General features: G+C 40.4%; 1 protein-coding gene across 1 annotated transcript; it reads left to right on the forward strand.

Annotated features, from left to right (window-relative positions):
- The first annotated feature begins 1,451 nt into the window (after nt 1-1,451).
- On the forward strand, nt 1,452-19,166 carry GOLGA5 (golgin A5). The gene is made up of 13 exons (XM_069018124.1): nt 1,452-1,598; nt 2,218-2,833; nt 5,249-5,470; nt 6,470-6,689; nt 7,258-7,381; nt 8,190-8,393; nt 9,536-9,706; nt 10,243-10,371; nt 12,292-12,390; nt 14,006-14,231; nt 15,372-15,477; nt 16,393-16,456; nt 17,788-19,166. Exons 2-13 carry the CDS (start codon nt 2,269-2,271, stop codon nt 17,866-17,868), a joined length of 2,211 nt encoding a protein of 736 aa, XP_068874225.1. The 5' UTR covers nt 1,452-1,598; nt 2,218-2,268; the 3' UTR covers nt 17,869-19,166.
- Nucleotides 19,167-26,964: the final 7,798 nt, after the last annotated feature.

Below are 26,964 nucleotides of genomic sequence, written 5' to 3' on the forward strand. Positions count from 1 at the left end.
TTTGTTTATTATTATTATTATTATTATTATTTATTATTATTATTATTATTTCTGATGTGTTGCTTAATCTGCAATGAGGCAGGATGGATTTTCTATTAACTTGTGCCAGTACTAGTGCCATGAGGATCTTCTGAATAGGCAGCAGGATGTCTCCTGCTTGGGCTTAAGTCCTAAGGATGCCCAATGATAATTGATAATTCATATCTGTAGGCAAACATTTTGAAGCCTTTGACCTACACAGGAACTCTTCATAATCTTTCCAAACATTGTATGTTCCCCATTGGAAGAGGATTACCATGATAAGATGTAAGGAAACTTCTTTAAGCCAGATAACAGCATTCAGATAACTTGAAAACAGCCTACCTGTGAATTTAACCAGAGAATACTTGTGTGATCTGACAAGATGAAAACTAGAGCTCTGGGGAAACATGGATCTAAGTTACCAGCCATGCATTCAGCATTAAAATCAGGAGGACAACAGGTCCTCAACAGAGGAGGATCTGAAGTGGCAGGAGGTGTAAGAGTTGTCTTCATTCACATTCTTGCTGGTATTTCAGTCATGAGTAGAAACTCTCCATGAAGTGAGTATGGTGGTTAGTTGTGATATGTTGGTATAGAAGGATGAGATAACAGTAGTTCCTTAAGCGTACCTTAAGTTTACTTTATGTACACTTTAACTGTATCCTTACTAAGAATAAGCATTTAAAGAGAGAGAGAACAGCCATAAAGCTTCAAGTACAGCAGGTTGGAGACACCGAGTCACAGATGAGAGGGAAGGATGTTAGAGTCAGAAGTCCTAGGTTCCATCTAGGAACATAGTTTCACTGGTGGACTTGGTAGTGCTGGGCTAACAGCTGGGCCCAATGATATTTGAGATCTTATCTAACATAGATAATTCTGTGATTCTGTGGCATTCGCAATTCCTGGCAAGTCTCACCTCAAAAATTACTGAAAATGCCGCCAGGTGGCGCGCGCGGCAAGAGCCGTCCGCGTCCGGTGGAGGGGCGGGGCCTGAGAGTGCCGGGGCGGTGTCTGAGGGTGCCGGGGCGGTGTCTGAGGGTGCCGGGGCGGTGTCTGAGGGTGCCGGGGCGGTGCCTGAGGGTGCCGGGGCGGTGTCTGAGGGTGCCGGGGCGGTGTCTGAGGGTGCCGGGGCGGTGTCTGAGAGTGCCGGGGCGGTGTCTGAGGGTGCCGGGGCGGTGTCTGAGAGTGCCGGGGCGGTGTCTGAGAGTGCCGGGGCGGTGTCTGAGGGTGCCGGGGCTGTGTCTGAGGGTGCCGGGGCGGTGTCTGAGGGTGCCGGGGCGGTGTCTGAGAGTGCCGGGGCTGTACCTGAGGGTGCCGGGGCGGTGTCTGAGGGTGCCGGGGCGGTGTCTGAGAGTGCCGGGGCGGTGTCTGAGGGTGCCGGGGCGGTGTCTGAGGGTGCCGGGGGCGGGGCCGCGGTCCCTGCGCCTGCGCGCGGCGCCCCCGGAAAGGCGGCCACGTCTGCCGGAAAAGATGGAGCTGAGCCGCCCGGCCCGGCCCGCGGCTCTGTGCTGACCGGCGCTGGCCGCCGGCCCCTCACGGCTCCCCTCGGGCCGGGGCGTCCCCCGCGCTTGCAGGAGGTGAGGCCGGGCCGTGCTGAGGCCCCTGGCGCTCCTGAGTGGGGCGGGGCCTGGGGAGGGCCGCGGACAGGCAGTGCTGGGGGTGGGGGGCAGCGGCCACCCTGAACGTCGCCCTTCCGTTCGCCTCTGCGCTTCCTTTCACAGTCCGGTCTCGGGGTGAAGGAGCCATTCCCGGGGCTGGGTACAGGCACACGCCGCCGGTGTGGTGTCGCAGGCCCGTGGTGCAGGTGAAGGCACGCACCTGTGCGCCGTGTTGGTGTCACGGCAGGGGCAGCGGGCTGCAGAGTTTGTGGGGGAGAAGATTCTCTGCCTGAGCCAGGCTGGGAATTTGCAGGCCAAACGTCTAAGGCATAGTTGTTTTCTCTTCTGTGATACTCTGTAGCAGGTGATGACACCAGAAACTGATACAGTGGTCTGATTTTAATAGCCTTGATTTAAAAACCTAGGTCTTGTCTGTTTTCCTCAGAAACTGATTTGGTTTATTTCCATTAGTTACCAAAACAGCAATATACCAAACGAGTAGAAGGAAAGTATTAAAATAACTACAGCACTAATAGATTGATAGCCATTGTTTAGGTAAAACATACAATCTGATTTGTAATCCTTTTATCTTTTGCAGTATATGGTCCTGAAATTTTAATTGTACAGAGTTCATCAACAGACACTCACCATGTCTTGGCTTGCTGATCTCGCTGGAAAGGCAGAGGATCTACTCAACAGAGTTGACCAAGGAGCTGCATCGGCTCTGAGCAAAAAAGACACATCAAGCAGTGCAGTTTATGATAATAAGAACTTGGACTCTGCCAGTGAATATTCTGAAGTGCGCCAGCATACTGGAGAACTGAAATACCAGACATCATCCAAAGCAGCCTACATCTCCTCAGCAGCCGATAATATTAAACACCAAAAGGCCACAATCCTGGCAGGAACAGCAAATGTTAAAACAGCACGTAGGACATCCTCGGAGGCAGCTTCTCCAGTAGAAAATGCTTCCACACCCAGAGCTGCCTCACATTTTGTGAGAAGAAAAAAGTCAGAACCTGATGATGAATTGCTATTTGATTTTCTCAACAGTTCAGAGAAAGAACCTAATGGAAGGATAGATTCTAAAAAGGAGAAGAGCAAGGCACCTGTTCTTCAAAATCACTCTCGGACTTCAAGCATTAGTTCTGTGTCTACCAGTACACAGAGTGCAAAAACTACTGAAGATAATGCCGTCAGGAGCCAAGGCAATGGTAGTTAAATAGTATTGAACCTAGAGATATTTAAAACCCAAGTATGTCTAGGGTAAGGCTAGGTAACACATTTGTTGTCACTTCATGAAACATTTAATGGTGGTAGTATGTCAAATGGGTGAGGTACAGCAGGGCCTTTCACATTTTTTCATCACTGGGGTCATACTAGGTACCATGCTAATTTGACATAGTTAATACCTAAATCTTTTGTGCTCTGTATCTACCTTGTTGCTACTGCTCACCCTGCCCTTTCTGAGCTGTGATCTAACCTTGCATCAGCCCCATATGTCCCCGTGTAGAAGCGCAGGTGCTGCTGCATTTGTTTGGTCATTGAGGCCCTTAGCTGTTGTTGTCACGTAGGAGGGTGAGTGACTTCCACCCACAGATAGATGGTGTTGGCTGCTGCCCAGTGCAGCACGTGAGGTGGGGTGCGGTATTCCCTGTTCCACCATGCAGGAGGGGTAAGCTGGCAAACTTGCTTGTCCTGCAGGAAGCTGCACGTGGATAGGGTGTTGCAGAGCTACAGGCATGAGAGAGCTAGAGAGATGAAGCATCTGGGTTTGCCAGAAGTAGTTCATGATTGCAGTCTAAATCCAGAGGGCTGAATGAGCCTCCAGGCCAGCCAGTCAAAAGATGGGGCTGTGCTCAAGTCAACAAGGAGAATGTGGCTGGGAAGTGTCAAGAACTTGTGTTCTCTATCAAGCTGTCCAGTCTGTACTCCATCCTTGTTGCTGTGCTACTTTGCTGTTATTTATTTTAGAAAATTGAAGCAAGTGGTTCTGTTAGTAATAATGAAGCTAGACTACTTTAGTGATTTGTTCAGTACTTTGAGCATGTAAAGCATTGTAAATGGCATTTTTTTTACTTACTAAATTAAGGATGCTGAAAAGCCTTAGACATAAAAAGGGATAATTTCCAAAGATGTGAGTATTTTTCTGTTTCTGAGTTGATGACTTTTTAGTAAGGTTTATTACTAATAATAATTCAAATATGTTAGACCTGGCTCTATGACCTTGCTGATTGGTGCTTAAGAAATATCTGGTTTGCTCAGTGTGGCCTGTTGAATTTTATTCAGAGGATTTTTGAGCAGAGTTTGCATTGTGGAGCTGCTAAATAAGAAGGGATGCAGTTACAATACAGGATTTGAACATGCTGTTTTCCAAAGTTGATTGTACAGATATATCTTTGTTTTTAAAATATTCAGCATAGAATCTGTCAAAGTATCTTATGATGTATTAGCTGTAGACAAAACCAATTAACATTATACTTTGTATATTGCCATGGTTAGAATCTAGTCTGTGCTATAAATGGCTCATTTCTTGCTTCATTAGTTTCATTAATCTGTTGAGTTATCCAGAAAAAGAAATCAGCCTAAATTGTTTCATAAGTTGGAAACTGTGTAACTAAATCAAAGGAAAGATAATGACACTCCTTAGAATCCCCTAAATCAGAAGGGCTTGAGAAAATGTGGAAGAAATCTTCCTGTCACTGCTGCTACTTGTGGGTGTAGTGGTGCTCAGAATTAATGTGCCCCAGTTCCCTGGGCTTGGGGTATTAGGGACTGTTGCAGTGGTAAGAAGAAAGGTGAAGCAGCTTGATTAGTGATCACAAGGGGAAGTAAATAAAGTTTTAACAATTTCACTGCAGTCTTGCTTGGAATTAGTTGCGGTCTGGCCCCCTCCCTGGATTTTCAGCAGTTACTCCCCTGGGACATACTAAATTCAGCAGTAATATTTTTGGATTGCCTGCTTGTTTGTTCATTGCTTACTATGTCATTTTTTATCTTAACATTGCTGCAAAGCTGCCAACTATCTGCATGCTGGAATCAAGATTCTTACAGTGAATTTTCACAGCACTAATCAAGGATACTTGTGCATGATGGGAAAAGGCTGTTGGTTCCTCCTTTCCTGCAGGGGACTGTTGTTCAGAATACTGCTAGGAGTTCCTTTATAGTTCTCTTTCTTTTAAAATAAAATTGACATTGACAAATTCTGAATGGAAACCCAGAATGAGTTTGTACTAAAAATTTCTGCCGTTAGTTGCTATGTATATTTAATGTTTTCTGTTACTCTTCAGCTTCTGAGGACTTCTCTGAGCAGCAAAGTTGTAAATAGAGCATTAATGTTTTGAAATAGTACAGTTTCTTTATGTAATAAGAAATTTTATAGCTTCTATGTCTTGTCATGCAGTATTAACAAAAACACTGCATGATGCATAAATATGCATAAATGTAAATAGTTCTATTTTGTGCAGTTTCTTGTGAGAAACAGCTCCATATTCCATTTCAGTATAAACTATTTTGATTTATTATCATTGTTGTTACTTAACCATTGATGCAGAACATGGAACTACTGTTTGTATAAAGGCAGCTTATTAGATACATACATTAGTTCTAACTTGCATCTCTCTGTACAGAAACTCCAGACAGTTCAGACTCTGGCCTGGGAGCACAAGGGAACAGCGTGAAGGATTCATCACTAAATGCAGTAACCAACCCCAGCCTTTCAGCTAATGATGATACCAAATCACACGAGCTGTCCAATCTTCGCCTGGAGAACCAGCTGCTGCGAAATGAAGTTCAGTCGTTAAATCAAGAAGTGGCTTCATTGATACAAAGGTCCAAAGAAACACAAGAAGGTACTTCAGCTATAACATGAGTAAAATGCTAGTGAACTAGGAAACAATGCTCTGTGTATTTATAATAAAAGCTCTCCAGGTACGTTTGCATGTATGACTTGCCATGTAATGAGATGGGAGAAATTAAAAGGCTTGTTCAACTACAAAGATAAAACAAGTGTTGATTAAAATAATGTGTTCAAGTAAGTTACAAAGCTTACATGTTATTAAAACACTGGTAGCAAATACCGTGTTTAAAATACTTTTCTTCCATTTTAATGGCTATTTCAATATACTTTTAAATGAATAATTCCTTTAAATACTTTAAACTGACTTCTTTCTGGCTGACTACAGTCTCTGATGCCTAGAAACTGACAGTAAAAATATAAAATTAGTAGTTTTAATATGACATCACTGGCTTTTTCAAAGCCAAATTAAATGACAGATGTAGAAAATGTGAATACAAATTAAACAATAAAACATACAGCAAACTCCTGCTGTTAGGCATAAAATTGAGGTACCACATTTTTTTCCACAGTAACTGTGTAAGACAGATGATTTTAATTTCCGGTGAAGTTTAATGTGTGATGTTGGATTAAAAACGCAAGCTTCTAAGTATTCAGGCATTATTCACCACTGGTGTATTTTTCTATTGTTATTTATGTGACAACAAACTCAAACTAGAGTTAAACTAGAGATGCTTTATGCAGAGGTTTCTGTTCACACAGAGATATTTGACAGAAGGCCACTGCAAGGAGTGGGGCAGGTGAAATCTGTCATCTGCAGTGTGACCTAGAAGGAAATGTCTGCTTTGAGATCACCTCCAAAATTTTATGGGTTGTGCTTTGACAGCCAGTCTGGCATTTGTTATTTCCCGGTAGCTCAAAGATTTTCAGTTTTACTTCAGCTTGGTTGTATTTAATTTTTTTCTTCAAGAAATGAGATATGTGCATCCTGACTGCTTACAAGACCTTGCAATATCTACTTTTGTAAACTTCAAAAAACCTTCTTATTATGTAGAACTGAACAAATCCCGGGAGAAGATGGAGAAGTGGAATGTTGACCACTCAAAGAGTGACAGGATGGTTAGAGAACTTCAGGCTCGAGTTGATGATCTGACAGAAGCTGTTGGTGCCAAAGATTCACAGCTAGCTGTGCTGAAAGTACGGTTGCAAGAAGCTGATCAGCTCTTAAGTGCTCGGACAGAAGCTTTGGAAGCATTGCAGAATGAAAAATCACGGTACTTCATAATTTTATACTTCGGAATTCTGCAAATAGTAATAAGTTGGAAAAAATCAAGGTAGATAATTTAGTCTCTTCAAGAATGAAAAATAATAAACTAATGAGGAAAGATTTGAAATACAAGAATTAAAGTTTGTTCTGAGACTGCTATATCATAGTTGGCAGTGGGAACAGGGCAAATGAGTATTAAGTAGGGCATCAGCTGGCATCTGATTATTGAAATACATTTTGTATAAAGTATTTATGTTTGTTTCAGAGGCCTGAAGTTGAAGGTCCCAAGAATTTTGTTTTTTCTTGAAAAATAGTCCTGCTTATCCACAAATATAAAGTCTTTCCTAAACTTGTCTCAGTGCTGGGATGTGAATCAGCAAGTGGACACTTCAGAATACAGGCCAGGGAGAAGAAGTGTGAGTCATTAACTCCAGGCTTTACACCTGCAGTGAGCCATATGCAGTAATCTACTGGGCAAATTTTCAAAGCTGGTCTGGAAGCAAGGAGGTTATATTTCTACACAAAAAATCACACTAGCTTGCTTCTTTTCCAATTAATGTGTGTCTCTATTTCAGGATAATACAAGACCACAGTGAAGGAAGCAGTTTACAAAATCAAGCTCTTCAAACTCTTCAGGAGAGGCTGCGTGATGCAGACTCTGCACTCAAGCGAGAACAAGAAAGTTACAAACAAATGCAGGTTAGACATGAAGAGTAAGGAAGCCTTTAAGACTGTTTTTGAGATCAGATCTGTGAGGTTCCAAGTGCTCTCTTCTCCCTTTGACTTCAGTTCCTGTTCAGGGTACTAATTGCTTGGAAGGATGTGCTGTCTGCTGCACTAAGTATCTTTGAGATGCTAATTTACTTCTTGTATGTTATTTTGAAAGCTTCGTGAGTGAAGTTTTTTGAGGATTAATGTTGACAATTTTTATTGGGTGTTTTTTTCATGCTAACTTTAGTGTTAATATATGTTTTAAAAGTAAATAAGTAATCAGTTTAGTTTTCCGTGGTGTGTTGTTACACAGCTTATTGTTACACAATTTTACTGTGAGATCTTAAGATGGATGATCACTTCTGTGGTAAAGATGCAAGTACATTATTGATAGAGAATGTTTTCGCACTTAATTTGGCCTTGTTATGTATAATAACATCTGAAAATCTTTATTAGTGTCTGTTTTGTTTTTTTTTAAGTATTTCAAAATATGTCATATCACAATTGATAATATTTTTTGAGGGGCAATCTTGCTTTTTGTTTGCTAAATAAATGTGAATAATAGGAAGATTGTTATTCCCTCACTATTTGTGGTGAGGGAAAGAAAACCAAATTCTTACTCAGATTATTTAGCACTTGCTTAAGCAAGCAGAATTTTTTTCCACATAGCAGTAATGTGTCTTTAAGTAGGATGTGGTGTGCCCTGTGTAGTTGCTTTTAAACTGTCTTTTTTCCTTTCTAGGTTAAAGTTGAGACTGTGTTTAAACACAAAGTATTGTTTCTTTATTGCTCATAGAGTGAATTTGCAGCTCGTCTAAGTAAAGTGGAAGCAGAACGTCAGAACTTGGCAGAAGGGATAACTGTAGCAGAGAGAAAGTATTTAGATGAAAAGAGGAGAGCTGATGAGCTTCAGCAGCAAGTCAAAGTAACTAGAAGCCACCTAGAATCTGCAAAACAGGAACTGACAGACTATAAACAGAAAGCTACTCGCATTCTCCAAGTAAGCATTGTTGTGAAGAAATGCAGTTTGATTTGTATGCTTTAACGTTTTTAAGGTGTCATGCGTCAAATAATCTAACTTGTGGGATTTTTTTTCATGTGTCCTGTAATGTCTTCTGGGGCATGTCTATAATGATACATACATAGAACAGCTACCAGTCTGCATTTTGTAAACTTCAGTTTAGAGATGAAGTTATGAAATTGAAATGGTAGTTCTGGTCCTGAACCTGAAAAAAATCCAGGTGAACCTTTGCACTTACTGTGCATCATCTCTCAGTGTATTCCATGTCCAAGGGTCCAGATAGTTAAGTAGATGAAATCTACAGTTTGTTCCATATCCAGTATTCTTGATTCAATAATGTTCTTTTGTTCTGCTTGAGGCTGAAGCATAGCATAGAATGGATACTTAACATGTAACCAGAAAATATTTTTCCATGTCCTGAAAGGTTGCTTGTGATCAACATTATATAAATAATGGCAAAATCAGGTATTTTGTCCAGAGTTCTGTACTATTTAATTTGTCAAAGATACCATGTCCAAATGTTGTCAGTTTGAGTCTTGTTTATAAACTTTAGCAAGATGATAGAGATCTCTGTTTAGAATAGTTAATTTAGTCGAATGTTCAAGGACAGGTTTTAAATCATCTTGGTAAATATGAAAAGCCTGAAATCGCAAGTCAGTGTTGAGGTAACACTAGGCTGACTCGGAATAAAATGGTCTATCCTCTTTCCTGGAAGAGTTATTGCTGTATTTGGTTCTTGATTTTGCTGGCAGGAGAAAAAGGAGGTCAGTTTTGTCTTTAGTGTCTGTTAGTGTGCGTCTTCTCTGTTACGGTCAGAGGGCCAAAATTGTTATCCATGACAAGTTTAATGTTCCAGGCACTTGTAAAGAACAAAGCTGTACTCTTCCATAGGTAGCACACACTTTCAGTAAACCTAGTCTTAAGGCATACAGGAAATCAGAAAAATTAACAATACGGAAGCATTTTCATTTCCAAATGTGTGGGGTCATTATTGGATAAAAGAACAGATAAACCAGTACTTTATGTCTATGTGTGAATTTTAGAGCAAAGTTGTTATAGCATGTTCTAGTTGAGTACTTGTTCAATGCTGCTATGAATAATACATTGACTTATTTTTTCAGTCTAAAGAAAAGTTGATAAACAGCTTAAAAGAAGGCTCTGGTATTGAAGGCCTGGATAGCAATACAGCAAGCACGGTGGAACTGGAGGAGCTGAGACATGAGCGAGACACTCAGAGAGAAGAAATACAAAAACTAATGGGGCAAATACAGCAGATGAGAACAGAGATGCAGGTATGTGCTTATGTACACCTGCATTTGTACTTACCTACAACAAAGGACTGCTTTCTTGTATACTGTGAGATTGTTGTTTCTAGTATTAATTACCTGACTTCTCTCTTCTCTCCCTACTGTGTACTCCTTTCGAGGGAAGTATCTTTCCTAACAAGCATAGTGATTTTTCTAGCCATCACCTATATCCTTTTCTGCAAGAGCTACTAATTCTTGAAGCACTGTAATCCAAGTCATCTGCTGGCATAATGGGCTCAGCACAGCAGCTTGCCTGCAAGCCTATTTTACAGTTTTAGCCTGTAGACAGTAGAAAGGAAGAAATGGAGGCTTTTCATGTTCACAAAATGTGTTTATTTTTTTACTGTATTAGTAAAAATATTCTGTATAAAATGACCAAATGTCATTTATCCAATACACCCACACCTTCCTTTTCCTTTGAAGAAATATTGCACATACTACTTTTTTTTTGCTGTTACTTACGACAGATTTGCAGTAATGTTTGAATGTTAGTGAAATGGTTACATTTCTGTTTGTTTCAGGATATGGAGACACAGCAGGTAAGTGAAGCTGAGTCAGTGAGAGAACAGCTTCAAGACCTACAGGAGCAGATATCAGCACATAAAATGGCCAAGCAAGAGGCAGAAGCTGAGCTAGAACGGCAAAAACAGGTAAGGAATTCTTGAAAGCTGGATCTCTTTTTAGGCCCTCTGTGGTGCCATCAGCAAAGCATTTGGCTTAATAAGAGAATAATTGGATACTTGGGCAGTGTTCAATTAATTTTTTGTCTAGTATTCCAAAGAAATCCCCAAAAGCTTGGGGAATGTCACTAGGTCAAGGAAGGTGCAGCCAGAACTAAGCAATGGTCAGGGCCTTCTGGATACTCCTGATGAACAAAGATCTCGCTGAATAAACAGGACCTTAAGGAGTGCACAGAATTGATCATGATCTTGAATTTTATTCAGCAGGGAAACAATCAAACAACAGGGATAGAGTAAAATTTGTAACATTTTTTGTATGAAGAAACAGTAATACTGAAAGTGGCTACTGTGAAACTTCCTGTGCTCAATTAATACATAAGTTTCAGCTTGTATGGCAATGTCATTGTAGTACCAATTTAGAGGTACTTTATTTAATCCATTTGTTACTCAGTTCTGAATTAATTGTTGTTACTTGTAAGCTACTCTATTAGGCAAATTGCTGATAAAATTATGTTAATGAATTCTGTCAGATTGTGTCATCTTTTTGAGCAAACTCTGCCTTGATATAAGCAAAAAAGAGAGCAGGAAAAAAAGGCAAACTCTTATTTCATGTGAACAAACTTATTATTCAGTAGGAAATGGACAAATATTTTGCACTCTGTGAAAAATTTTCCTTGTAAGAAAAAGCTCATGTAAAGAGAATTAATAATGAGGAAAGCACGAGTACTCTGTATCTGCTAGGAACAATTTATCTTATAGGATTATCTATCCTTCCAGAAATTACATTTTAATGGGATTCTTGCAGCTTGAACTAATTAAAAGGCAGAAGTCGAGGTCTGCTCTTGATGGGTAGCTGATGTTTATTATGTCAAAGCAGATGGTAGATTGTATTTTGTTACTCCTGCCCTTCTGAGGAATATGTTTTAAGTCAATAGAAAGAGTGAGGTGAATTAAAAAAAGCATTATTGGTTATTGCAGAAACTGAAATCTTCTTTTGGATGACACCCATTAACATGTGCTTTTAACATAATTGCTTGAGTTGATACTTAATATAATTATGGTCAGTTCTGTCTGGGAGTTGCTTTAACTATTGTCAGAAGGTTTCTGAAACTGAAGATGGAAAATAAGTAGAGGCGTAATTTTTTGTACATCTGATGGTTCAAAGGGAGAACAGGATTATGTGTTTTCTGTAGCAACTGACAGCTGAAGTGATAGTGATTTGAAGATGGTCTTAATTTAAAAGATAAGCTTGACAGGTCTTTAAGTGGGAGCTAAAATTGCCACTATATCATGGGAGTAACAAAACTTATGGTTAGATTTACTCTTCAGTAATTTGTTTTTTATTAATATTCCTTCTCCTTTCACATCTGCTATGTTAATTTATCCTAAAATTTAGGGGAAGATGTATGTCGTACAGAATTACAGATAGATATGCCAAGGGTTTTCAAATACGTTTAAAGAACGGTATTTTGAATTAATGAGGTTTTTTAGGAATACAGATACCCCCTGAGTATTTTGTAATTGTTACATTATTGACATAGTTTCAAGATAGCACTACAACAAATGGTGAAAGTGTAAGGAAGATGAATTATGGTCCCAATGAAATTGTGTGGCTCTTAGTAAACTAGTTGGGATTAATATTTATATTAGGGCAGTCTCTGCAAAAGAATTTAATTGGCCGTGTAGGTTGTGTCTCGATACTCAGCTCTCTCTTTCCCCATACCCTCCATCCTAGCCAGACATGTAACTAAGACAGTATTTCAGTTTGTATTTGATTGCAGAACATTGTTTTCTTGTGTTCTGTTGTGAAACTCTAGATAACTAGAGTGTGTCTTTTAAAATACATATATGTGTAAAATCTTCTATTTGTAATTGTGATAAATTTTATAGGAACTCCGTTATACTGAAGAAGAATTGTATCGAACAAAGAATACTTTGCAAAGCAGAATAAAAGACAGAGAGGAAGAAATTCAGAAGCTCAGAAATCAGGTGTGTATAGAAAATAATTTTATCCCCTTCAGTTCTGAAAACAGTGATAGGAACTACTCATTTGACTAACCTATCCTGAAAAATCCCATAAGCATTCTACTAGCAAGGCACAGTGTACTTGTTTTCAATAAAGAGTTGAGTTTTGAGAGTAAGGAATACAAGGAGGGATCCATGTAAATAGCCTATTTTGTAGTTGTATGTGCTTTTATATAAAGGGAGGGGAAAATCAGCCTCTGTCCCAACTAGACCTGGTGGGGGGTGTTGGATCAACATTCTTCTCTTTGCAAACTAAAAAACCTCACTGGAGTTTGATTAGGTCATTATGAATTCTGCCAAGATCCTTGTAGCTGGGCACAGAACCTCAGTTACGTCCTGCAGACTCAGTGATCCTTCTGGCCCACTGTTCTATCTTGGCCAGTGGCAGTAGGGGCCAGCATGTGAGCCTGGTCACTTCCTTCACTCTCTGTACCTGCTCAGCATCAGCAGTTGAATTAGGGTTGTTAGTGTTTCAGTCTCTACTGAAGTTCCACTGGTGCGTTGATGGACCTGTTTTCCTTGTATCAGTCTAATCCCTTTTGGAACCTCCTCATACTTGTCAGCCCCCACAGTCTCCTTGGGCAGCATGAAGGCATAGGCCTTGTTTTGTTAAATTACCTTAGCATAGTGAAAAGTAGTCTGTTTGTGGAGAAATTGGTAGTCTGGAGTCAGGTGTGGTCAGCTGTGCAGTTACAATGTCAGAGGATTTGGAAATGGTTGTGTTGTGATGGGTTACTTGGGCATGTTGGCAGATGAATTTTCTGGTAGTGCTGAACTTCAGGACTACCTGCACCTGCCCTGTTGCAGGCACCTAATTTGTATTTTGGATCTCTGTAATCCCTGATAATTCTGTTTTTTCATCAGTGAAGCTACATTTTTGTGGAATATGATGCCACAAAGTGGCTGAGGTCCAAGACTGTAGTGAATAGATGAGCTATGGCACATACGGCAAATCTGGTGATTCCTATTTGCTTTAAATATTTTCTGCAAATTGAATTACATGATCCATATCAAATGCATGATCCATTTGCTGGCCATGCAGTTTCTGTTTGCTAGTACAACCATGTTTTCTGCCTCAGTGCTCCTCAGTTCTTCTGCAACATTTCCTGCATTTTCACCATTTCATTCAAGTTTTCCTGTAAAATGGCATCAGATTCTCCCCATTTGTACTGAGTTTTGCTTTCCTTGCTTGAAAACATTTTTACGTACTCACTAAGTTGAAAGTATGGTAGTCAGGCTGGATTAGCTTGCCAATGATTGCTGTCTGAACTTGTCTTTGAGGCATAGCAGTAATTGTGTGATCAATTTAGGGTTGTACAGGAACTTTTGTATGGTTATAGGTGGAAAATATACATTTTTACATTGAGTTCCTTGTGTAATGTAAACAGTTAAAAACTGTTGAAATTAACTTTCCTCTTTATTGCACTCACTGGTGATAGTTTTGATGGCATTGTCCTGTAAAAATTCTGCAGTGGAGTAATTTGGTTCTTGAAAGCTTAGATTATTTTACAGTTTTGTAATATGTCAGTTGGTCGGAGCTGGAATTTAGAATGATTTCTTTTCTTTGCTTTTCTTTTAGCTCACAAACAAGACTCTAAGCAGTAGTAGTCAGACAGAATTAGAAAATCGGCTTCATCAGCTGACAGAAACACTAATTCAGAAGCAAACCATGTTAGAGAGCCTGAGCACAGAGAAAAACTCACTTGTGTATCAACTGGAACGGCTCGAGCAACAGCTGAAGGCTCTCCAAGGCACGAGTGCTAATGGACCTTCCATTAACATGGCAGGCATTGATGGTGCTGAAGGTAAATAAGGAAATACAATACTTTAAACTCTTGTCTTTTCTGCTGTTCAGGCTTTTCTGTTTCCTAATGCCTTTCCCTGAAAGTCTGAGTTTGTAAGGAAAAGTAAGTGCTGAAAACAGGCCACTTACGCTAGACACCTTCTCTACATCAGCCAGTATCATAAAAATAGTTAATTAGAAGCTCCTTTTTGTGTGCAAATGACCTCAGAAAATTTAACAAAGCCAATTTAATCTTTAATTCTAAATAATATGGCACTATTGGAACAATCCTGTCACAGGTGCAAATAAACCTGTATTTTGGGGTTTAAACTGAATATTAGAAGCAGGATCTAAGTATTCTCTTGCAAAAAGGGTTTAGGAGAAGGGCAAGAATGGAATACTTCCTTTTGAGAATTGATCTGGTTGAAATTAATTTATTCCTTTCTGTTTTTCTTGAAAAGCAGCTTAAAATGTGATGGTTCTGATGAGGTTGGTTTGTCAATTGTGTGTCTCTGGGACAACCTCAGCAGTTGATCCATGGTGTTGAGATGTTATTTTGCAGAGTCAAAGTTTGTCATTTTGTATATCTCTTAAGTAGCTTTAAAAGCAAGGGACAATCACCAAGAGGTTTGAAATAACAGTCCAGTGTTTTGTTTCTCTGCTTATCAAAGCAGGAGTTATCTGTAAGTAACTTAAGGAAGCTGAAGTTTAGTTGCACAAAAGTAACATTATCTGATAATATTTCTTCTTTTTTTTAATAAAATCAATACATAGTAAAAATGTAAATAAAGTAAAAAATTGTTGAATATACAGGTTAGTGTCAGAAATGCTAATGAAAGTTTCACTGTATAAGAGTAAAAAAAATTTGAGAAACTGTGGCAAGTATCAAGCCCATCATTTTATACACCTAATAATAGTTACTGTGACATCATAGAATTGAATATCAAGATATCCATTTAGTAAGCTAATAAATTTAAAAATATACCAAGTTGAAGAAATGTTTGACTTGATTGTAAGTTTATCAAGAATTGATGACACTACAATCACATTGATCACTATTTTTATATTATTTTTGTACATCTTTGTTATATACTATAACAAAGTATAGTATGTTTTAGTTAAACAACAGCTTGGCTAATTTTTTGCTTTTTTCCCCTTCAAGGTGCTCGTATGCGCAGTGTTCCTGTCCTGTTCAGTGACGTGGATTCCAGCGTGGCAGGAGTGTATGGCAGAGTCCGCAAAGCTGCCAGTACTATAGATCAGTTTAGGTAAGAGTGCCCATGGGGAACGCATTTGTAGCTGCTGTCATCCTTTTACAGTTTCCAAGTGACACACTTTGGTTTGTATCGCTTTTACGAAGGTAAAAGTTAAAAATAATGCAGCTAAAGTATGGTATAAATTACTAAATGTTGCCCCATTTCACTTGTGCTTTCCTATGATATTAATATTCTTGAGCTTTTGACAATTATAGTCAATTATTTAAACAAAGCTCTTACAGATTTTGATGCAGGAGGTTCTCTAAACTATGAAAAAAAATCTAACCTAATTCATTACCATCTTCTACATTTTTTACTTTCAGAGGTTTTGGCTGTGTCTGTGATAAACACAGTAAGAGTGTATTAGTGGGGGAGTATCATCTGTGCTCTTTTAGTCCTGATGAAGACAAGATTCTGCCTTCTAAGCCAATGCAGCTGTTTATCTTGAAAGATAATCAGTTTGAGGAATTAGTAAATGCAAATCATTCTGGATCCAGCAATAGACTTGCTTTGATCCCTTTCTGAGAAGTTAGGTGAATTGACAGTATTTGTAGCAAAGGTCTGCTACAAAACTTGAACCAAATACCAACAGAAAACAAAATCTGGTGATACTTCTTTGAAAGCGAGATAACTTGATAGAAAGTTCTTTGTGCTTCCTTGGTACTTGAATTTCATTGTGAAAGGATTTCTATGATTTGGATTAAATTAGGAGAATATGTTTTATTGGTGAATTTTCTCACCCCACTTAGTGTTTTGAGTCCATGAAGTAAAATTCAAGAAAACAACAAAGCCTTGTGTGTATTTCAGCCAATTCAAGACAGAAACAAAGCCATGATGTTTGAGTTTGTGGTGAGTGGGATGAGAGGAACAGGAATTTATTGCTCAGTGTTGAACTGTGTGTTTTGTTTTCTCTTGTTGCCTGTGTAGCATTCGGCTGGGAATCTTTCTGAGGCGATACCCCATAGCAAGAGTCTTTGTAATCATTTACATGGTGAGTCAGCTTTCTTGGATGCAAGATTTCTGTAGCCAGTTTATATGCCTTAAATGTATGTCTTAAATGGCAAGACTGATGTTTGAAAGGCTGTAATTGACAACTCAATGTGGGTTTTTGGAAAGTGGACCAAATAATACTTATACAACAGCATTTTAAAGTCATGTTGCTCGGCAGTTTTCAGTTTTTCCCAGAAATTCTTAGTATAGCAGTCTTAAAGACACTTATGTAACTACCACTGAAAGCCCTGTGAAAGTAGATGGCTAGTGGTAAAAGGTGGAATAATAGTGACCAGTTGCCAAGGTTAACCTGGCATGCCTGCATGCACTGCATTTAGGAAAATGACATTTTTTAGAGCTTTTTTAAATATTTGACTCTTCACTTTGGTTTTTTTCAGTGACTAATGATCACTCTTCTCTAGTAGCTGAAAAAGTAGCAAGAGAAGTTTTTCTTGGTAGACTTACACAAATAGTAGAAAATTGCTCGCCCACATTGGGCAAAATTGTCAGGCTGGCAACTGCTAGAAGTGAAATAAATGCCTCCCTTATCCACTGGAGGGCAGGTGCCTGTCAGCTGCAGGGACCTGTGGAAAGGCAGGCTTTGTAAAAAACACTGAAGGCTTCTGCTGCCTAAGATGCAATCTGAAAGGAGGCTTAATGGTGGCTGTATATGAGCTGAGCGGTCAGTGGCAGTTACCCCTTTTCAGCTCAAACCTTGACCATGACTACTATAACTTGAATTTTTAAAAGTATTTTTAAAAATAAATGTGGGTTATGTATTCCTTTTTGCACTTCAGGCAGCTTCGATTCTCATTGGATAATTTCAGCAAAATTTGAATGAGAATTAGCATTCCTGCAGGATTCATAAAAATGCCTCCAATCAGTGCCTGTGGTAAGGAGAAGGAAAGCAGAACTTGGCTGTTTTAGAGTCTGGTGTCAGCCAGTTGGCACAAGAGTGAGTAGTGGCTTACCAGTCCCTCAAGGCACATCACATCATGTGCTGGCTGGGGACTGGGTGTCAGAGGGAAGAGCTGAAGTCACTGGAGGAAAAGAGAAACCAGATAACACAAATCTGTAGGAAAACAGGCTGCTTTATTTTTGCTGCTTGTGTAAAGTCTTTCGTTTTCTGTAAATAGCTTCTTCAGAATCTGATTCAGCATTTCATTGTTCAAATGCCAATTATTTTTTTAGAAGTATCTGATTAATAGAAAAAATATTTTAATCAAAATATTTCTACAAAACAAGTTCTATTAGCTCTCATTGAGAGCTCTCCTATTTACTGCTGCTGTGGGTGATGATTCAGTGCTAAGTTTATTTCTTTTCTTTCCCCAGGCATTGCTTCATCTCTGGGTTATGATTGTTCTCCTTACCTACACCCCAGAAATGCATCATGACAGTCCCAGTGGCAGGTAGACTGAGACAGGACCATATGCTGTGCTAATGTAATTTGGACTGGCAATGCCTTTGGAATAATCAGTCCTGAAAAATCAGCAAATTTTTCCTCATGGTGTTTTGGAAGGATGAAAACCATCATGCCTGATTTATCACTACGTTTCAAATATGTGTATAATGTAGCTTTTTCAATTTGCCTAAAAGAGCATCACTTACCTGGAGAAATGAAGCTGTTAAGCTCTGATTAGCCTTTACATTTTATGTAGACCCTCTGGTGGTTAGAGTGAAAGATAAGGCTTGTTCTGCAGAGAAATGCAAGGATTTCTGAAATTGCAGATATGTCTGCAACAAATTATTTTAGGTTGTACTGGATGTGGGCTTTGGTCAGGTAATAAACTGTACTTAGCATTTTAAATAAACTTCTTTCTGTTTTCTTTCAGTCTGCTTTTGCACTTCTGTTTTTGACTTTGTACATAATAGGCTTTTCCTTAACATTAACTGGATACAGGACAATGGATTGGTGCAATATATTTTTGTAAATAAGTTTAAGAATAAAATATTATGCATTCTTCTTAGCTTTGTACTTCTGGTGCAATAGATGTATCTTTCCTACCAACTGAATAGTGGGGCTGCCTATTTAAAGGCTGGTATTTTAGCTTTATTAGAGAAAGAGAGATGGTTTTTGAGAAAGCAGGTTTAAACTGTTGAGAAATAATGGTGTTTCTTTTTGCACTTGAAATTTGTATATTTTCACTGCATTTTCTTATACCTCTCTCATTAGTACGTGTCTTAATCAGATCTTACTGAAACATTTATTTTCTAAAGCTTTGGGTACTTAATTAAAACTATTTCTATATGAAATCTATCAAAACATTAAAATTTTCTCATGTCTAAACACTCACCAAATATACTAATAAATAAACCTCATCAAATATTTATAGTAAAACCCAAAATACCAAACCTACTCAAGTAATTCTGTTGTTGGACTGTGACATTCTGTAATTACGAATTATCAATAGGCAATCATACAGGGTCACTTTCTTTCCTTAAGAAATTTCCTGGTTTTTTGTGTGGTGCTCACAGCTGGGTGATGAAAAGATGACTACAAGCAATTTGTCACTCTTGCTCTTAAGGATATGATTCAGTTTTCATGTGGCTTGAACACACAGCACTAGGTCCTGTGCATGAAGTCTGTCACGCTGGCTCCTATGGAAATGTTACAGTAGACAAATGACTGTATTGCTGCTCTGATTCAGATCTTGCAGAGAAAACGGAAATGTTTTGATGAACTGAGTAATAAAAGAGAGCATTTATTGTAAGTTGTGTCTGCCCTTTATCACATTTGTTGCATTTTGCCTAATTCCTGTTGCCGGTTTTCTTCTCAATGCTGGTGCTAAGGCCACTTTTGAACGCCAGGGGGAGCTCATTGGTATGGAAGGAGATCAAGTAAAGGACCTTTGCACACTCATTTTCTCCTCACATCCAGTTTTTGCATTTAAACACATCCAAAACACGGAATCTTTGGATATTTCAGTATATTGTGACATTTTGGGGGAAACATTCTTAGTGGAATAAACTCCTTACAGCTTTTCTGACATCACAGTCACTGCATGTCTTTTCTTACTTCCTTTTCTCTTTTGGTTTCCCTTTCCTTGTTTTCTTTATTTTCTTTTTTGTTTGTGGTTTTGGTTTGTTTGTTTGGTTTGAGTTTTTGTGGTTTTTTGGGGGGGTTGGTGGCGGTTTTTTGCTTGTTTGGGGTTGGTTTGTTTTTATTAAGCAACAACTTTGGAATACACAGATACTTTCTTTTTTGGTGAAACTTACTGAAGCTGTTACAAAAACCCTTCATCATAGATTGGTGTTCTTTTCTTCAGTATTCCAGACTTTCTGGTAGAAATTTCACAGGGGTAACCACTAAAAGATTTCAGCTAACTTTTGCCTATTGAACTAAGCTCTTGTGTTCCAGTATCAGTTTGGGCTTATGTAGTGTGATGTCTTGTGATGAGGATAAAGTCTTTGGTGCAGGGCACTTGAATAGCATCAGCCTTGTGTTCTGGACAGTGCTAAACAGTTTCAGAGCTAGACATGAAATAACTACTCCATAAAGCTTTTGTTCAAACACACTGGATTTTTTGCCCTACAGTTCATTGCATGCACAGACGCAGTGCAAGAACACACGAGACCATGTGCTGGAGTCTCTCTGAAGATAAATGTCACATTTTGAGTTGAAGGCTGATGTACTTCCTGCCTCCAATCAGTGGTGTTGGTCCCCAATGTCATCTGTATAGATTTGTGAAGTGAGCCACAGCTACAGGTCAAAGGTGACATAGGGACACAATTCTGACAAGCAGCTCCTCCTGGTGGTGCCTTTCTGTTGGGAGGTTGTCTTTGTTGAACAAATGGCTTTGGAGTGAACGAAACACTTCTGTGGTAGCCTCTCTCCTAAGTGGTGGGAAGAAATTCCAAGTGCCAAGTTTCTTCTTGAGGGACTATCAAAGTACTGGGCAGTTAAACTACTCCCACTTCAGAGACCAGAATATCACTTTAGGGATTTTGAGAATACTTTGCAAATGCTGACCCTATCTTTCCATGCTCTGTAGCCTAGCACCAGAAATAAATGGTTGTCGTAATTCACAGAAAACAGGAATCTCGTTTCCCAGCTGCTTTATCTCACTGCCTTGAGAGCACAATGGGCTATTTTGTGATTGAAAAGTCCATTTTTATTTCCTTCCTTCCTTCCAGGACTGAAACTGCTCCAGGTACCAAGCATACAGCTTGACAGAGTGAAAATGATGGAAGATGAGGAACAGGGTTGATAGGGAGCCCTGCATTATTTGTTTATGTTTGTTTGCCCCCTCCCCATTTGTGCCCAGTTTCCATGCTGTGGTCAGAAGGACAGAGTGCATTATGCCACCTTTCTGGAAGGAGGTGAGAGAAGCCATCCCCTCCGGGCTGGCTGGCAGCAGTGCAGGGAGAGCAGCTGGGAGACATTGAAGGGAGGGTGGGAGCTGCTCAGGTGGAGAAGGCTGCAAAGGGAGGTGGGGATGGGTAGCAAGAGCAAAACTACTCTTTCCTTGATATTTTGCAGCCTAGAAAAGGCCTGTTTCTTTTAGACTCTGCTCATCTTGGTACACATTCTGTTAGGCAGATGTACTTGGAGACAGATTTGGGTTTCTGCAAAAGAGGGCTTTGTGTGCATACTCACAAGCACTCATGTGACATCAAACTCTTCTTTGCCACCTTGGTTTGCTGATACCTGATCTGTGCTTTATTTGCTGTGCTAGGTCAGCCATGTGTATACTAAGACCCTGTGCAAAGGAAGTGACTTTATTGCTTGATTGCAGATAACATTAACAAGGGGGAAATCAGACTTGCATGGTAATTAATCTGCTAGTTTCTCATCAATATAGATGAGAGACATATTTCTTTACCAGAAAGAATGGGTTTCTCTGCTGACCAACTGCAGCCTGATTGTAAGATTTGACATTCATGTGTTGCTGGATATTTAGTTATGAAACTATGAAAGAATTCATCAGAATTTCATGTGTTTTCATCTGTATGTTATCTTCCTGCCCTACAGCTTGAGTTTGAAAGCCTTGACTTGGAAACAGGCAGACAGATGTCAGCAAACCAAAAATTATGACAGATGAATAGCAGCTCCCAAAATTATCTGCATTATTCTAACAGGCATCCATGTGCATGCACTCACATAAATAATCCCCTTAGATACACAGTTTCCTTTCAGAAATGCACTCACTAATTTAATCTCTATTTTAGGGTAGCCGATATTGGGCTGGTGGAAAGACTGGATCCCACCACTGCATTCCACAGCTAGTGGAATGAGCTTTTGAGTTCTCCCTACCTAATGTTGCTTCCTGGCAATACTGCCTGAATTAAATGCTGTTCATCAAGGAGTTATGCAACCTGTTTGGAGAAAGTATCTGATACTCCAGGCAGCTCAGGGAACTGGAGGGATCGTGAACCACAGACTAGATCCGAGGCATAAGTGAATCAAGGTGTGCAAAAACATTGGGCTGGGAACACAGAGACAGTTTTTCAAGTTGGAGGGGAAAAAACAAAAGCTGATTTATGATTACAAACCTTTGCTAGTAATGTGGTTAAAAGTCTGACAGAGACTTCTTGAGAGAGAGTAAAAGATGATAAAAGAGAAGCAATGGCCTTTTTGTGCCATTACTTAGGCTTTTCTAGTCAAGAATCAGAAGCATGGATGAGTGTCTTGTATAGAATTGACCTTTCCTATGCTGAATTTTTAGCTTTTTTTCAGACAGATATTGCATGGCAGCTTTTCATGTTTGCATGTTCTGTTCAAATCAGGCAAATTACAAAAAAAAAGTAGTTTGAGTCCACATTCTTTGAGGAGGAACTGGAGGAGGACACAAATAAGCAAGAGTCTGAGCTCTGTAGCAGCAGATGGATGGGCTCCAGATGTTATGCAAAATTAAGATGTGTGTTTGGTAAAGGTCTGTATAAGAAATGGATGTTCTCAGTTGCTGAAGTTACCAAAGCTGAAATTAATCAACTGCAGCAAAATAACTGATAGGGTACAGGGAAGATCTGGGCTTAGTGGAACAGGATAGAGTGAATGTTTATTTTTTCCCCCAGAAAAGGAGTCTGTTTTGGCATTCATAGTAAAGAGAAACACTATCAACAGCAGCACTTTCTACAGTTTAGTGCTAATATACTTGATGTGTTTTCTCAATAGCTTATAAAAAATACCACCTTAACACTAGTGTCTTGCAGTAACCTGGAATAGATGTAGTCTGCATGTGCAAATTCAAGCAATAATTGTCCTAAATTGCTCTATTTAAAAAATTAGGAAGCTTGTTGAAAGCATTTGTGTTGATATCTTTAGTGACAAGAACACATGATTCACAATTAGTGTTTAATTTGCAATTAGAAAACACATTCTGCTGAATGAGAGATGGGAATGCCAGTTTTCTGCCTGAACAGCTGGTTAGTTGCTCAGCAAGATCCTTGCCCATGAATGTCCCATCTCCACTGCAGCCTTCCAGTTTCCCTCCTGCTGCAACAATTTGGGAGGCTGCACAGCTGCAGCAGATGAAACAAAGAGCAGAAATCAGTATTTCCCCAGCTGTTCATGCTGATGTTCAAAGCTTCCCTGTACAATAAAGCTGGCTTGAATTGCCTGTTGGTGTCTGTCAACTGGATATGCAGATCAAGACTTTCCCAAGTGGGATCTCCTAAAAACGTATTTGTGCACCTGAAAGAAGGAGTCTGGGTTTTGTTTTGGAAAGCCTTGATTCTGCTGGACCTTATTATCCAAGTGAACCATGACTTTGACCTCTATGGGACACTCAGCTGGCCATAAACTTTGTTCATGCACAAACTTTCGTAGCCCTTGCTTCCCAAAAGAAGCACAAGGTTTGCCTTTGCAGAGCCACAAGTGCCCCCTTCTTCAGGGGTGATGGGAGGCACCGTGGGCTGCAGCTCCATTGCCCTGGCCCCATGGAGTACCCTGCAAGTGACCCCATCTGCAGTCATGGAGAGGGAGCATCTGCCTCGTGCCAGGCAATAGGATATCAAGGACCAGGACACACATGGTTCATCTGTGATGTGTGTGGCCATAACACCTCACCTTGACAGGGTTTTCTCACTGCATATGGCATTTTTGCAGGAGAGCAATAGGGAAAGTTGTCCAAAATTCTGCTTCCAAGCCAACACAGAGGCAGGGTTACCTGCAGAGAAAGTGGGAGTGATGCTGCCTCTGCCACCAAGCCAGACACAGCTGGGGACTATTTATAGGCCAAAAACCCTGCATCTGCCTGTGGGGATCAGGGAGGGAGAAAAGGTCGTCCAAGGACTGGGGGCCTGGCTTTGCAGCCAGAACAGACCTTTTCAGAGGCATAAAGCAGAGCTGTGTGATCACCTGTATCAGCTATGCATGACTGTTTATCATTAATCCAAGGCTATTGAAAGCATTGGTTTGAACTACCTGCACCTGCTGCTTCCCAAGGGTTCACACAGACATCAATTATGCAACTAAAGGCTTCAATAAAAGAAAGCAGTACAGCTGCTGCTTTTGGGGGACTGTGTATCCAGCCAGCCATGAGGCCCTGGGCCATGTATCCAGCCAGCCACAGGGCCCATCACAGCTACCTCCAGGCAAGTGTAGCCCTGCTCTGGCTCTGCCCACCTCCAGTGGGGTGGAGGCAGTGGGATGAGATGATGCACCCACCCAGAAAATTTAACCTCATCAATTCTTATAGCTGATACTGTATTTATTTACTATTTACTATTATTTTACCTGGAACACCTTGTGTTTTAAGGGGAGATGTTGAACCAAATACCTGCTCAGGTTGTTTCCAATAGAGATTAGCATGAGATGTTGAAATACAGCTCTATGAATTATTTTCCTAGAATAAAAGTTCTAGGAAATGATTTTTTCAAATAAAAATGATGGGTGGAGAGGAGGCTGAAAGAAGCTTGGCTGTGACACAAAAGAAGTTTCTGGGAGGTCAGAACCAGCTCTCAACAGCACTGTGTTCCAGCAGTTCTAAGTTTCTTTGCCTCAATTTCCACTTGGATAAATCAGGTAGTTTCAAGAAACTGGTGCTTTCTCTGACCTCTTGAATTTAGATAAAATACATGTCTTTAAGTCTTACCATTTTCCTCTCATTTTACTTATAAGTTACCTTGCCTTTAGCTGCAAGGCCCCACAATACTCCAACCTCCTGCCTTATGGCAGGAAGACACAATGCTCCATTTTGCCTTGATGATGGCTTCAGGTCAGCAGCAGTATGGTACATTTCCCCCCCTCTACTCTGTGAAGAAAAGCAAGGAGGACACTGTTTGCAGTGTCCTTGCTGACCTGCGGAAGTTGAGTTTCCATCTACCTCAGCTCTGGAAAGAGGAAACCCCTCAGCCATCATACCAAGCCAAACCAACACCAAGGACCTGGTCTGACCTTGAGATCCAGTGACCTCAAGTATGGGAACTGTTGAAAACCAAGGTGCTTCTAAGCAACAGCTTCCTCTGCACGTCATCCCTCAGATGGCTGCACTTTACTTAGTGCTTCAGATATTTCAAGGCACCTCCTGAGTGCCTAAATAGGAATTCTTTCAAGATTTTGGCCTTACTGGCTTAAGTCCAAGTTGGGGTATTCCCTGCAGTAAGGGCTTATGTTTAGGAAAAAATATTTTTCAGTGCTTGACACGAAAAACTTCTGGCAAGCATTGCCTTGGTTTCAGGGGCTAATACAGTGCTATTAGGAGAGAAATCTGCTGTAATGCAATTTCAGCTGAGCTTAGGTTAGGGGTTGGTCTGTTGGTTTTCCCCCACTGAGCTGGCATAATATTAGTTCAATGATTTTTATGGCCTGGAAACTAGAGTTTGTCAGAGAATAGACAGATCTTGTCTGTTTTAACCTGTGACAGATTCTGGCAAGATAAGACCCAAGTTTGTGTTTAGGCTGAGGTGTCCTGAGGGGCAGCTGAGGCAGCAGTGGGCAGGATGCTGGTGCAGTCCAGGCTGCATCCTCCAGCTGCAACCTCCACTGCAACTTAAGTGTCCTGGGTTACAGTGAAACCACAGGTATAAAACCTCCCCAGTGGTGGACTTTCTTAAGTACAGGAGTGCTGAGTCCTAAGGAAATATATGGAAGAGGGATTAAAATGGATCCACTGTGTCCTAAAGCCGCTCCTGTCTGGAGCTGAAGGAGGAGCAGGTGCAAGCCTTGCCACAGGGGCTGCTGTTGAAGAGGGGAGGAGAGGCCTGTCCTTCACAAGGCTTGGAGCTCATCTTTTACTCCTAGTTAGGATCATCTGGGTCTGGCTATTAACAGCAGGGTGCCTGCCTAAATCACTGGCTGGTAAATTACATTTTTCTGTCTAGAATGAGGTAAATGTGTATTTTATCTGGGTAATTAATCTGAGGGATAGAGCTAACATGATTATTGTGTTTTCTTTTCCCTTGCTCCTGTCAATATGGCCATGTGGCATTTGTATCTCAGAGCCTTTATTAAACTGGTTTATTTGTAAGCAATCAAACAAGGAAAATTATAAGGACAAGGATGATTTTGTTCAGACTGCCACCTTTATCTAGCACTAACAAGCTAGGAAATGACACTGCCTTTTATTGTCTTCCTATCTCTGTAAACTTGCTTTTATTTAAAAAAAATAAAGCTCTTAAATAAGCAAAGAGGAACAGGCTTGGAAAATTCTGTGGACTCCAAGGTGCTTCTCTGGTTTTCCTCTGCAGGAACAAACACCACCCATTCCCTTTTCCCACGCACTGAACCTGTTTATTAATGTGTCAGGAAGCATGACTCAATCTGCAACTTTGTCAAGACACAGGCAGGAAATTTAGGTGCTTGCATTACCACCTGCTACTGTTTGATAAATCTTTCCTCCATAGATCTTGATAGTTTGGTGCCTTACCACGGGCTGCTTCTTTGAAAATGGTGACTAGTAAGATGGTCAAAGTTATCTTGCCATTAGAGCCTCTTTGGGAGGGCACTAAGTTATCTGTGAGGAAAATGCTGTATGTTGCTGGAGGCCTGAAGAAAAGAAGTAGGAGAGTGTCTCACCTGCAGCTCTAGCAAAAGTCATCCATAGGTACCCATCCATAGGTACCACTTATTCTGTATTTCACGTCTCCAATGACCATGCAACAAGACCCTCCCATGTCCCCTTCAGTCAGAACAGGCCAAGGTATAACCTGAAATGGGTCGCTGGGTCACTCTTTGGTCCTGTTGATGGACAATGCTGCGGTCAGATGCGGGGACCCAGGGTAGGGGCAGCCTGCCTGGACCCTACCTGCACCCCGCTTTTCACTTGCAAACTGCCTGACCTCTGGTGCAGCTGCAGTACTGGGGCCTGGCCACTCACATAATCCAGTCTCGTGAGGTTTTTATAGTGGTCTTCTCCTTGGAATTTTATGGGTTTCAGTGTGTGTTTTCCAAAGGCTGAAGCCCAGGCACAGATACTGGGTGCCTTGTGGCCAAGAGCCATCTGCACCACTGCAGCAAGCACTGCAATCCAGCAGAGAGACTGGAAAAACTGTTTTCTTTCAAATTTCAAAGGCTTTAGGGCTTGCTCAGCACATTTTTTGATTTTCCACACAGGTTTAAGTAACAAC

The sequence above is a fragment of the Aphelocoma coerulescens genome, chromosome 5 (assembly GCF_041296385.1).
Source record: "Aphelocoma coerulescens isolate FSJ_1873_10779 chromosome 5, UR_Acoe_1.0, whole genome shotgun sequence".
NCBI classification, from domain to species: Eukaryota; Metazoa; Chordata; class Aves; order Passeriformes; family Corvidae; genus Aphelocoma; species Aphelocoma coerulescens.